Raw genomic sequence first — 12,164 nt, forward strand, 5'->3', positions numbered from 1 at the left:
CAAAGCACCTAAAAGATGGCAGTAATCAAAAGTCCCTATTCCGGACTACTTGCTTCAGTGAGAAAGGCTACTATTACTAAAAGTTTATTTATTTTTTCAGCCGTTGATTGTTATTACTTACCCTCCGAAATTCTTTTGAGGAGTAAGTCAGAGCTGTTTTTAGCTCTGCAGTTGATTGCTGACAAGTACTCAAGCCATTCGGACTCTGTTAGAGCTCATACTTAACTAAGGTAAGTGAGATTCCTATGAAAAAATTGAGACTGAAATCTGGTTGTTGGTTTTCCTGTGGTTTGGAACTGCTCTAATGCTAAACGTTGCACTCACTCTGGGCGGGGGGGGGGGGGAACACCAGAACCAATTTCGACCATATTATGCCTTACAATGAGTTTGAGTAAACTCTGGGAGTCGGTGATGGACAGGGAAGCCTGAGGTGCTGCAGTCCATGGGGTCGCAGGGTCAGACACGACTGAGCGAGAGAACTAAACTGAACTGATGCCTTACAATGAGGCGTAGTCCAAATGGTAATTTTCTTTCTTTTTTTGGCCCCAGGTATTTTAATTGTAGCGTTTTCTAACATTTTTTCCTGGGAAATTACTTTTCATTTCGTTCTGAGATGTCTCCGGATATTTCTAAGCTTTGACAGTGCTTTCCCCAGGAACACGTTAAGGAGAATACGCAAATCTGTTTCATCAAAATGATGTTAAATAGCCATCTGAAATAATTCATTACTTATCGCTTGATATCATTTAATTTTCAAAAATATCATCGGCTACTAATACACACACACCAGAAACGGATGAAACCAGAAACGGATCTTTGTATTTTCACGGTCATCAGAACCCTGAGGGACGCTCTCGAGAGCGCACACGAAGGTACCTCAGCTTGGGCACACGAAGTTACCTCGGGTTCCGCACTACAACTCCCAGAAGGCTCCGCGGCCAGGAGCCCGTTTCCGGGCGTGCGTCCCCGTCATACGCTCGGAACCGGGGAAATGGGGAGCGAGGCTACCTGGCCAGCTCGCGGCGTGTTGGCGACTTGAGTACACGGCTGACCCCTCTGAACGCTCTCCTGGTCAGGACCCGGCGCTGCTCTGAAGGGCCTTCTCTACTAGCACCGCTTGAGGACCCACCATGAGGCGCTTGGGGTCGGTGCAGCGGAAAATGCCGTGTGTGTTTGTGACGGAGGTGAAAGAGGAGCCTTCCACCAAAAGGGAGCATCAGGTACCGAGGAGCTCGGGGCCCGCTGGGCGGCCGCGGGTGGGCTCCTCCCCGCGGCGCAGGCTGCATTTGAACCCGCGAGCGCTTCCAGGCGCGGCAGAGCCGCCCTGCAGCCCGGGGGTCTCTCTGCAGGGTTCGCTCCGGCGGCTTAGGGTGCAGGTCTTCCTTCAGATGAAAGTGTCATAGACTGTAAAGACTGTAAAACGGTGGCATAGTCTTTCTCAGAAGTGAAAATAAATCACGAAGTTCGTTGGAACTTTTTTTCCCCTCCATTCTTGATGCTCTTTTGGCTTCCTGAGAATAAGCAAATCATAAATTAAAAACGTAGTTTATTACTGATAAAACTGAAAGGGTGCCCATTTTTTCCCTTAGTACTTAACATACTTAACATTATATTATGCATTTTATGACTGTTGTCTCCTTCCTTAAACGTTCCACCGAAGGCAGGTGCCATTTGACCTCTATCCTAGTGCTGAGGACAGTGCTTACCCCTTAGGAGGCTTTTAGCAAATGATTATCAAGTAAATGAACACACGTAGCACCTGAGCTAGGCATACAGCTCTGCATAGAATATGATTCCTGGTGTCAAGCTCATTATGGGGGATAAAGAAACATGTGAATACAGTTGGCCTGTGAACAATGCCAGGATTCGGGGTCCGATCCCCTGAAATCTGAGTATAACTTGTGGTTGGCCCTCATATTCAAGTTTCCTCCGTAACAAGGCTTCTGCATTCAGGATTCAACCAACTGTGTGTAGTAGTGCAGTATTTACTATGGAAAAAAAATTTGCGTGTAAGTGGTCCCGTGCAGTTCAAACCCGTGTTGGTCAACTGTATTTAACAAATCTGGGTAGACAAACATATATTACTCTGATAGCATAGAGGAGGAGGAGGTGATTTGTAAGAACTTTACAGGAGAAATATTTTGAAGGATAAACTGGTGATCATACCTTGGAACTAGGGAAATTAACAACTTCCAGGTGAGAGCATGTAGAAGGCATAGAGGCTGTTTATCTTAAACCAGTTTTCTTTTTCTCTTTTAAGCCATTTAAAGTTTTGGCAACTGAAACTGTAAGTCACAAGGCATTAGATGCAGATATATACAATGCAATTCCAACAGAAAAAGTGGATGGAACATGTTGTTATGTTACTAACTACAAAGGTAAAATAAAACTGTGCTACAAATATTTATTTTTCTTAATCACCTAAACTGTATATATCTGAAGTGCTCTTCATAAACCCTTGGGAAAAAGTCACAATTGATATATTATACTTACTCTACCATTGTATCTTTCTCTTGGGGGAAGAAAGGAAGATAACTTAGTATTTAATTAATACTGATTAAGGGCCAGACAGTATGATAAATGCTTTATGTGTTATCTTTATCTATCTGCACAATAAGCCTCTCCTGTTTCACTGAAACAGAAACCAAAGCTCAGAGAACATAATTTGTTCGAGACCATTTAATTAATGAAGGCTCAACTGGTAATAGGACCTAGGTTTATGTGACCCTAAAGCTTGTTCTTATTCTGCTGATCCCAGTGCTAATTCAGTTGTTTTATTACTGTTGTCAGTGTCTCTAATTTGTTTCATTTTAATGTACTTTAAAAGAGAAACTCAAATCGAAATTGTCAACTATGTTATGGAAAAAAATGCATTGAAAAGAGAGAAATAATCTCTGTGATTTCTTTTTTCTAGATATTGAAATCACTTCTCACTTCCAGCAAGAGAAATAAAAGTTAAATGCATATTGGATATGTTCTTCATAATAGGAAATCTCTTGTGAAGTGCATCTTTTTTCATTTTGTCGTGATGAAATTCACATACTGTTTACCATGTTGGTCCTTTTTAAGCGTACAGTTCAGTGCGGTGTGCACAGTTCTCATTGTTGCGCTGCTGTCACCACCACCCATCTCCAAAACTCTCTTCATCTTGCAAAACTGAGACTTTACACCTTTTAAATAACTCAGCCTCCCACCTTGTTTCACACACTGCTTTGTTTCTAGGATTTTGACTAGGTAACTCATGAAAGTGGAGTCTTACAGTATTTGTCATTTGGTGACTGGCTTATTTCACTTAGCATATTGTCCTTAAGATTCATTCGTGTTGTGGTGCATGTCAGAATTGCCTTCCTTTATAAAAGGATGAACACCACACATTTGTGTATACCACATAATTGTGTGTGTATACCGTTTATCCGTCAGTGTGTACTAGGTGAACCGTGCTGTGAACATGGTACACAAATCTTAGAATCCCTCCTTTCGGTTTTTAGGGCATATATGCCAAAGTGGAATTGCTGGATCCTATAGTAATTCTTTTTCATTTTTTTGAGGCACTGTTATACTGTTTTCTGTAGCAAGTGCACTGTTGTATTCCTACCGGGAGTATAGAAGAGTTCCAGCTTTTCCATATCCTCACCAACACTTGTTATTTTCTATTTTTTTGATAGTAGCCATCTTAATGGGTATACAGTACATTTTTTATGTTTATTTTTAAAAAGAACAAAAGGTTCATTCAACAGAAATGACAGTGTAGTTTTAATATGGTTCTTCATATTATTTATTGGTATAGCTAATAAGTAATGTAGAATGCCTTACCCAAACTGTAATCAATAATTTTTCAAATAGCTGATTTATATATTTGAAGAAACAAAGTTTTCTTTAGGGTTTTATATTTATATTATGGGCTTCCCAGGCAGCACTAGTGGTAAAGAACCCTCCTATATAGGAGACATAAGCGAAGTGGGTTCCATCCCTGGGTCAGGAAGATTTCCCTGGAGGAGGGCCAGGCAATCCACTCCAGTATTCTTGCCTGAAGAATCCCATGGACAGGGAAGCCTGGGAGGCTACAGTCCATAGGGTTACAAAGAGTGAGACATGACTAAAGCGACTTAGCACACAGGCACATATTTATACTGAGAAACTTAAGTATGCATCACATTGTGTAATTACTATCAATATAATGGTGGCAGTTAAAGAAAATTGGGTTGCTAAAGAAAACTTCGAGAACCCAGAGTGACAGTGCTTGTAAATCCAGAGTTAATTACAGGTACAGGATAGGCGATACAGTAAGGGCATTAAAAGGATGTACATCACAACCAAAGACTCTTGTCACAGTGAAGGGTCTGATGTTGCTGCTGCTAAGTCATGTCAGTTGTGTCTGACTCTGTGACCCCATAGATGGCAGCCCACCAGACTCCTGTCCCTGGGATTCTCTAGGCAAGAACACTGGAGTGGGTTGCCATTTCCTTCTCCAGGGCATGAAAGTGAAAAGTGAAAGTAAAGTCACTCAGTCGTGTCTGACTCTTTGCGAAATGGTGTCTGACTCTGCAAGACCCCATGGACTGTAGCCTCCCAGGCTCCTTTGTCCATGGGATTTCCCAGGCTAAAGTACTGGAGTGGGTTGCCATTGCCTTCTCTGAAGGGTCTGATGAGACCTGGTGAAAGCATCTATGGTCCTCCACTGATGCCTCCCCTACCTTCCTGACAAATCTAGGAAAGACAAACTTTTTAAAATTAGGGACCACCACTGATGTAGGCAGGGAACACCTCAGAAACAGGGAATCTGAAATGCAGTCTCAGCTGGGGACTTTTATATTTTGCTGGTCATGAAGGCATCTTCCTGCTAAGTAACCAGCAGCAGCCCCCCAGGAGGCTCACTGAGACCAAGTGCAACTCCTTAGTCTCACTGTTGTCGAGGAAAAATGCTAGTACGTACCCTGGAACTTCTCAGACCCCTGACTGCAAACCATCACTATTCATCAGTGTTCCATGCCTTGACCCCAGGGGTCAGAGCCATGTAGAACAACTAGCTTCACTCCACGTTTTTGGAGGTTAACCCTCATAGCATAATTTAACATAGTTACATTTTAGAGAAGGTGTGAATACGATTTCTGGTTATGTTTCCGTTAGCAGAGAGAGCTTCCGTTTCTCACGATTACTAGTTTCTCATATGTCTGTGGGATGATGTCCTTACTGAAATGGTCAAATTTGTTTTGTTATCCTGCATATTTCTCTTTGTCTTTCGGGTTGTTTCCCTTAGAGGAAATGACCCTATGTTTATTGAAAAAGGTTATATTGAAATGTCTTTCGAGCTAAATTTTATTGTTTGCCTCTTAAACTTTTTTTTTCTTTATTATTTTTTAGGTCAGCCATACCTCTGGGCTCGGCTAGATAGGAAACCTAACAAATTAGCTGAGAAAAGATTTAAAAATTTTCTACATTCAAAACAAAACTCGAAAGGTTTGTGGGTCCTTTTTTTTTTTTTTTTAAAGCTATTCATGATTTAAGTTGAAATTTTTGTCTTATTTCTTGCTGTGGTGGTCTGTACATTATATCCTTCTTTACAGTTTAAGCACTTTGGGAAAAGAAAAAAATTACAAGTGAGTATCTTTTTATGTAAAAGCATATTCTTAAAAAAGATTTCAAAATATTTTCCTAACATTTCTGTGACTCTTCATTGTAGTTTATTAAAACATACAAGTTACTATGAATGACACATTTGGTTATTAATAGTTTTACATTAAGTTTCTCTAACTATAAGTAGATATATACATGTATCATTATATATCCACTCATATATAATCTTTATTTACTTGTAGTCATAGTGCATTAAAAATTCACCATGAATATACATACTGTAACACTGGCTGCTTTATAGACTGTTAACCTACTGTTACAGGTGGTGGGTTCAAAATTGGAAATTTGAAGTGTTAGTACCTTAACCCTGAGAATTGTGGTGGTGGTAATGAATGGAGACTAATTAATATGGTGCCTGATTTGATGGGGCTCATTAGTTGTTCCCACTTTGAATTTGTTCAGTGTTTTATATTGCTTAAAGTATCACCACACATAAGATTATTTAATTCTTTTAGAATTTTTTTGGAATGTTGAGGAGGACTTCAAACCTGTTCCAGAGTGCTGGATACCAGCGAAGGATATAGAACAGTTAAATGGGAATCCGATGCCTGATGAAAATGGACACATTCCTGGTATTACTAGATCTCTTCTAAGAGAGTTTTGTGTTTACTAGTAAAAAGAATGAGATACGTGCAATTGGAAATTAGAATATAATTTTAATATGGTGGTTCATGGTATTTATACCAAAGATGTTTCATATCAAGACTGTCCTTTCAGTTTTAGAATATTTTCTCAGATGGACAGTTTACTACCTATAGTCTATAAAAATTAATAAAGCATTGAGTTTGGGAATAGCCTTGAAGTATTGTCAGGATAGATGGTATGATCGATTATATCATATAAGCCTTTACTTTTTAGACTGAAGGTAACAATATGCATATGTTTTTAAGTACCTATAATGTGCGAAAGTATTCTTAGATTTTAGTGATATAAAAATGAATATCAGAACCCTTATCCTTGATGATCTTGTAGACAGTAGGAAAAAAAGCCTACCAATAATAGTATGATTTAAGAACTAGAAGGAAATAATGGACAAGGTACAGTTGGAGAAAAGAAGAATTATTCCTAGTTCAATCTTGGTGGTTAGTAGAGTCATCTAAGAAGAATGGACATTTATCCTGAAGCTGAAGAACCAGGAAGTTAGTTGGCAAGGGAAGAGAGGTTAGCTTAGGCAAACTTCCACAAAGGGCAGAGGTCATGGCATCTTTTGGAAATTTTAAATAACACCTCAGTGTGGCTGGAATGTTTATAACTGGGGTTATAAAAGCAGAGGCTGGAGATGTGTAATGGGGTCACATCTTAAACAGCTTTGTATTCTGTCTGAAGAACTTTGTGAAGTTTCTCCTAAAGATGACTATTAAGCAGCAGTACAACAGAACTAAATATAAATTCCTGAGATAGAACTGTGATAAAAGTAGGGTAGGGAGTTGGAGATAGTAGACTAGTGAAGAGGTTATGACAGTGGTCTGGATGAGTAATGAATACCAAAGGTGTGATGGTCATAATAGTGTTTATGCCATAGTTTGGGGGGTGTTTTTTGGTGAGGAATTCTCCACAATAAAGAAGCCTAATCTGGCAACAGAAGTTAGGAAGGGAATAGCATTTGATAAATGTAGAATCAATACATTGTTCAATAAATACTGGAACAATACAATAAATTGCGGAACAGTTGCATCTGTCTGTTGTCCCTGAAACTGGAGAGGAGGTAGAGAGAAACTGAAAAAAGGTTTTAGTGCTGTGTCTTAGAATGGCACTCAGTTCTTATTGAAAATATGAATTTTCTTTTAAAAGAATTCTGGGTACTCTGTACTAAATAACCAAACAGGTTAATTCCTTCGCAGAATCAAGAGACCTTATGATTAGAAAAAGGATGATTTACAAAGTAGTAGAACTGTTAACATCTCCACTGATGTTGAATGATACCTTTATGTGACAGAACATCCAGAAAATTGGCGACAAAAATTAAAATTACCTTAGTCATAATCCAGAGAAAAACAATGCAAAAAAAACACAAACCTCACTTGTTTCTTTAAATGATAGGTTGGGTACCAGTGGAGAAAAACAACAAACAGTACTGCTGGCATTCGTCTGTAGTCAGTTACGAGTTTGAGATCGCCCTGGTCCTGAGGCATCATCCTGATGATCCTGGCCTTTTGGAAATTAGTGCAGTGCCGCTCTCAGATCTTCTAGAACAAACACTGGAGCTCATAGGAACCAATATTAATGGAAATCCTTATGGTGAGTAAAGCCTTTTTCTTGTTTAGTTACAGTAGTCATTTATAAAGAAAACTTCCTAGGTTCAACTGAAAGAAATACACACTACAGGAGTGACTAATAAACTTGGAATTATTTTTCTTTAGATTCCCTTTTTAAGTGAAATCATATAGTGTTTGTCTGTTATTTCACTTAGCATAATATCCTTTAGGTTTACACATGTTGTTACTACTGACAGGATTTCATTCTTTTTTTATGCCTAATGTTCCATTTTCTGTATGTGTACCCTATATCTTTATCCATTCATGGTGAGGTAATTAGTTTAATTATAACAGCTAAGAGTAAAATAAATAAAAGAATCAGCAATGAATATCATAAGCAGCATCAGAATATATGCCATGATTTGCGTACAAGTCCTGAGGGCACTATGGAGTATTGTTGACAGGCAGATGAAGACAGACCCAAGGTCATTAAAGCTGCAATAACAAAATCCAATATAGTGATCAGAAGCAGATTGATTGGCAGGCGAAAAGAAGCTAAGACAGTGCCTGTGCAAGTTACCAGATAGAGCGGGGCCATTTGCAAACACTGAATGATTGTGGCCACTGGTGTAGGGCAGTGGTTGGTTTTACAGAAAGAGTTTCTTTTACAGAAAGAGCCTTTCTGTAAAAGGCTGCGTAGTAAATACTTAGTTTTGGGGGGCCATATCTCTGAAAGACCATAGACAGTACTTAAATGAATGGGTTGGCTGTGTTCCATTGAAACAATTTACAAAAACAGGCATTTGGCTGGATTTGGTCTGAAGGTTAAAGTTTGCCAACTCCTGGTATAGAGCACTTAAAGATAGAATTTAGACTTAGTGGGATAAAGTGCCAACTTGTGAGTAAAGACAGTTGTAATATATTTCTCTTCAAGGAATCAGACTTTTTGGTAAATTTATCCCTCAGTGTTTTAAGAGGGTTTTTTTACTTGGAGAGAGAAATTTTCTAATTCTTTTTGAAACTTCTGAATGGCTAATGGCAAATTTTTATGATTTTTAGGGTTAGGAAGCAAAAAGCATCCATTACATCTTCTTATACCACATGGAGCATTTCAAATAAGAAATCTACCTACCTTGAAGCACAGTGATCTGTTGTCCTGGTTTGATGGTTGCAGAGAGGGTAAAATTGAAGGAATAGTATGGCATTGCAATGATGGTTGTTTAATCAAGGTAATGGCAGAAAATAATTTGTCAGGTTATGTCATTTTATGTTCCTGAAACAAAGTAGAAGTGGCACTGCAGTACTCTACAAATTGCAGTAATTCTGATACACAATAATGTCTTCATCAAATTGCAGCAATTCTGATATGCAATAATGTCTTCATCTCATGTGCCACCATCTTTATACGATAACATTGTTTCCCAGAATGCATTCTGCGGGGCTTTGGTTCTTCTAGATGTGCTTCAGAATTAAAGTGATGAAAATGTCTGGAAGACCCTGCATACTACATATTCCTTCTTGGAAATTCATGTTGAACATATGTGTTCTCTGAATCATCTGTACTATAATGACCTCATGTGAAAGCATTTCTCAAACTTGCTTGATTATAGAATTTGTTGAGAGTGCCAAGGTGACAGTTAATATGTACAGAATGAATTAGTTTATACTTTTTGCCCTTTCTGTGTCCTGGACTTGTCTATTTAATTTCATATAGGTTCACATTGTAATGTTCAAAACTGGAACTAATCCAGTTTGGACCAATCCAGACTCCAAATAATTAACTGAAGCCAAAAACTTAGAAATCATTTTTAACACCTCTGTCCATCACTTCATACATCTAATTATCAGTTCTGAAAGATTCTCATCTGTTGTATCTGTGTACTTCTCACCAACCAACTGGCTGCTAATTTTAATTTAAACCAAGATTCATGCTTGAATTATTTTATCACCATCTCAAGCATTATCTTTCAGTCTTATCCCTGTCCTGTCTTCACAAATGAATGAGAATATTGTTCACCTGCATAGTGACATTTAAGATTTTTCATGATCTAGCACCTGCTAAAATTTCTAGAACGCTCCACTTCCATCTCTCAAACATACACACATTGTGTATGTTCTTAACTAAATGTAACCAGAGCAAAAAGCACTATTCTATCACATATTATTCCCTTTGGTTAGAATGACTTCTACCCATATTTTTCAATTGGCTACCTTCTATATTTAGCAACAGACTCTTATTACTCATTACCATTTTTATGGAGCCCCTGATTATGTTCCTGGAATGTTTCCAGGTGCTGAAAGTACAGAGTTAACAAAACAGTGTGTCTGCCTTCATGAAGCTTACATTCTAATGGGGAAGACAGACAATAAGCAAGTAAATATGTACTATGTCAGGAGGAAAACATCTATTAAAAAAAAAAAAAGGGTTAGATGAAGTGGAGCCTTAAGTAACTCCCAGTGGCTGGGAAACAGTAGGCACTCAGAAGATGTGTAAGTGAGTAAAGATAATATAGGCTAAAGCTAACTTTTTTTTTTCTTTTCAGGTCCATCGCCACCATCTTGGTTTATGTTGGCCGATCCCAGACACTTATATGAATTCAAAACCAGTTATTATCAACATGAATCTGAACAAATATGAGTATGCCTTTGATGCTAAGTGTTTGTTTAATCATTTTTCAAAAATAGACAATCAGAAATTTGGTAGGCTCAAAGATATAATACTTAATGTATAAACTGGAAGTGCAATTAAAAACCAGCTTCATTGTTGTTCTATTTCAGTGTTGAATACTCTGCCACGTTTATAAGGTAAAAATATCTCAGATTCAGTTTATTATTCAGTGTCTTAATATAGCAACATGTCTTTTAGCATTTGAAGCAATCAATTTTCCAGCTGCAAATATCTATTCAAATTTTTATTTAGAAACAGCAAATGAATGTTAACCTCTGGAATTAAAAATATAATAATAAGCTCTCCATCTTGTACAAAGGTTGGATTCAGTCCATTGTACATGGGTAGTTTAAAAGACAAACCAACAATTTTGGACCATTACTTTAACAATTAAATAGTTTAAACTGAATTTAAAATTGCTAGACATTTAACAAAACATATGGCTCAACTTAATAACATATATATAGACATAATTTCAGAATCTTAACACATATATGAATATGTAAGTATATATAAAATCCCAGTTTTAGATGTTTAAAAAACTTGGTACAACGTTATAAATGTATAAAAATTTACCACAGCTCATTGCCTATTTGACAGACATACTAACAGTCTTCAAAAATATACTTTCCTAATATGTTGAAATTTTTATATAATTTTATTTACTAAAAATTCCAATTTAAGTAAAGCTATGAGGTATTGGGAAGGAAATCATGTAGGTCAGACTTGCTTGATTTCCAGATGGAATGTTAACTTACAAAGTTAGTAAATAGTTAAATAAAACTATAGTTAGAGGTGGCCTTTTAGTATATGGGGAAATTAACAGGATTTTCCTCCTCATCTTCAAACTGTTCAGAAGCAGCAACAGGACTAGTTAATTCAACTCCAAATTGTTCAGAAAGTTTTTTTAACTTCTCCTCTAAGAGAATATTTTTTTTCACTTCTTCTTTGTAGTTATACTTCAGATCTTCTATTTCTTCAAAAAATGATGGATCAAAATTTTCCAGTTCTTTTTTCAGCTTTTTTATTTCCTCCTAATAAGAATATATTATCTTGTAAAGGTGTACACAGGAAAAAAATACATTCTTTAGGTCTGAACTAAAGAGAATGATTTACAAACATGAAAGCCAAAGAAACTTGAATAGTCAAATACAAGGCAGAAATCAAATTATTCTCTAAGTTATGTCCTATTCTGGCACTATAATTTATCAACTATTAAATCAGAGGGGATTTAATCTTTCCCCAAAAGAGTATTATGATGTTCTCAGTGTCAAAAAACTTGGTTATTCACAACACTGAAGTTATTCTGGTTACAATTCTTTGGTTAGGCGTCATTTGTATTTTCTTTACAAGTATCTAATTTTAATGAATAGTGGTCACCTGTTATAAATATATTTATGATCACGGAAACTATGGCTTCTGCCTGGCTAAAAGTTAGCATCTAATAAAGAAACACTTTGAGCTTTAATGACCAGGTAGAATAGCCAGTGAGCACTAGTTAATTTTCATATTTATGTTCCTTTATTCTGTTTAGAGTCTTAAAGAGGTAAAGCATATCAAATATCTTTATGTGAACCATTTCTGAAAATAATTGAAAAAGACACTAATCCCAATGTGACCCAAAACTTAGGAAAATATGAAAATAATGAGCTATATTTGTGACAATA

The 12,164-nt window shown here is 37.1% G+C and overlaps 2 protein-coding genes across 11 annotated transcripts in view; one reads left to right on the plus strand and one right to left on the minus strand.

The window, feature by feature from the left end:
• Nucleotides 1-934: 934 nt before the first annotated feature.
• RLIG1 (RNA 5'-phosphate and 3'-OH ligase 1) lies at nt 935-10,601 on the plus strand. Of its 2 annotated transcripts, XM_069580667.1 has the most exons (7): nt 935-1,220; nt 2,261-2,378; nt 5,362-5,457; nt 6,090-6,206; nt 7,675-7,872; nt 8,889-9,058; nt 10,373-10,601. In XM_069580667.1, the coding sequence occupies exons 1-7, from the start codon at nt 1,131-1,133 to the stop codon at nt 10,559-10,561; spliced, it is 978 nt and encodes a 325-aa protein (XP_069436768.1). In that variant the 5' UTR covers nt 935-1,130; the 3' UTR covers nt 10,562-10,601. The 2 variants fall into 2 exon arrangements, with proteins under 2 accessions (XP_069436768.1, XP_069436769.1); XM_069580668.1 differs by lacking the exon at nt 6,090-6,206 and having other exon boundaries at nt 949-1,220.
• Nucleotides 10,602-10,728: 127 nt separating this feature from the next.
• CEP290 (centrosomal protein 290) overlaps nt 10,729-12,164 on the minus strand; it is a 92,744-nt gene continuing 91,308 nt past the window's right edge. For all 9 annotated transcript variants that reach the window (XR_011255200.1, XR_011255199.1, XM_069580657.1 and 6 more), the window contains one exon: nt 10,729-11,531. Coding sequence is in view for 7 of the 9 variants with exons in the window: in XM_069580657.1 (XP_069436758.1) it covers nt 11,301-11,531 (231 nt within the window). In the remaining 2 variants the exon portion in view is untranslated. The remainder of the gene's footprint in view (nt 11,532-12,164) is intronic.

This window comes from Ovis canadensis, chromosome 3 (assembly GCF_042477335.2).
Source record: "Ovis canadensis isolate MfBH-ARS-UI-01 breed Bighorn chromosome 3, ARS-UI_OviCan_v2, whole genome shotgun sequence".
Taxonomy (NCBI): domain Eukaryota; kingdom Metazoa; phylum Chordata; class Mammalia; order Artiodactyla; family Bovidae; genus Ovis; species Ovis canadensis.

What these genes read in the sequence shown, in the direction of transcription:
- RLIG1 (XM_069580667.1), top strand. Translation starts at nt 1,131, where the DNA reads ATGAGGCGCTTGGGGTCGGTGCAGCGGAAAATGCCGTGTGTGTTTGTG. An exon ending in TATTAATGGAAATCCTTATG is followed by an intron (nt 7,873 to 8,888) that starts GTGAGTAAAGCC and finishes TATGATTTTTAG; the next exon opens with GGTTAGGAAGCAAAAAGCAT. An exon ending in ATGATGGTTGTTTAATCAAG is followed by an intron (nt 9,059 to 10,372) that starts GTAATGGCAGAA and finishes TTTTCTTTTCAG; the next exon opens with GTCCATCGCCACCATCTTGG.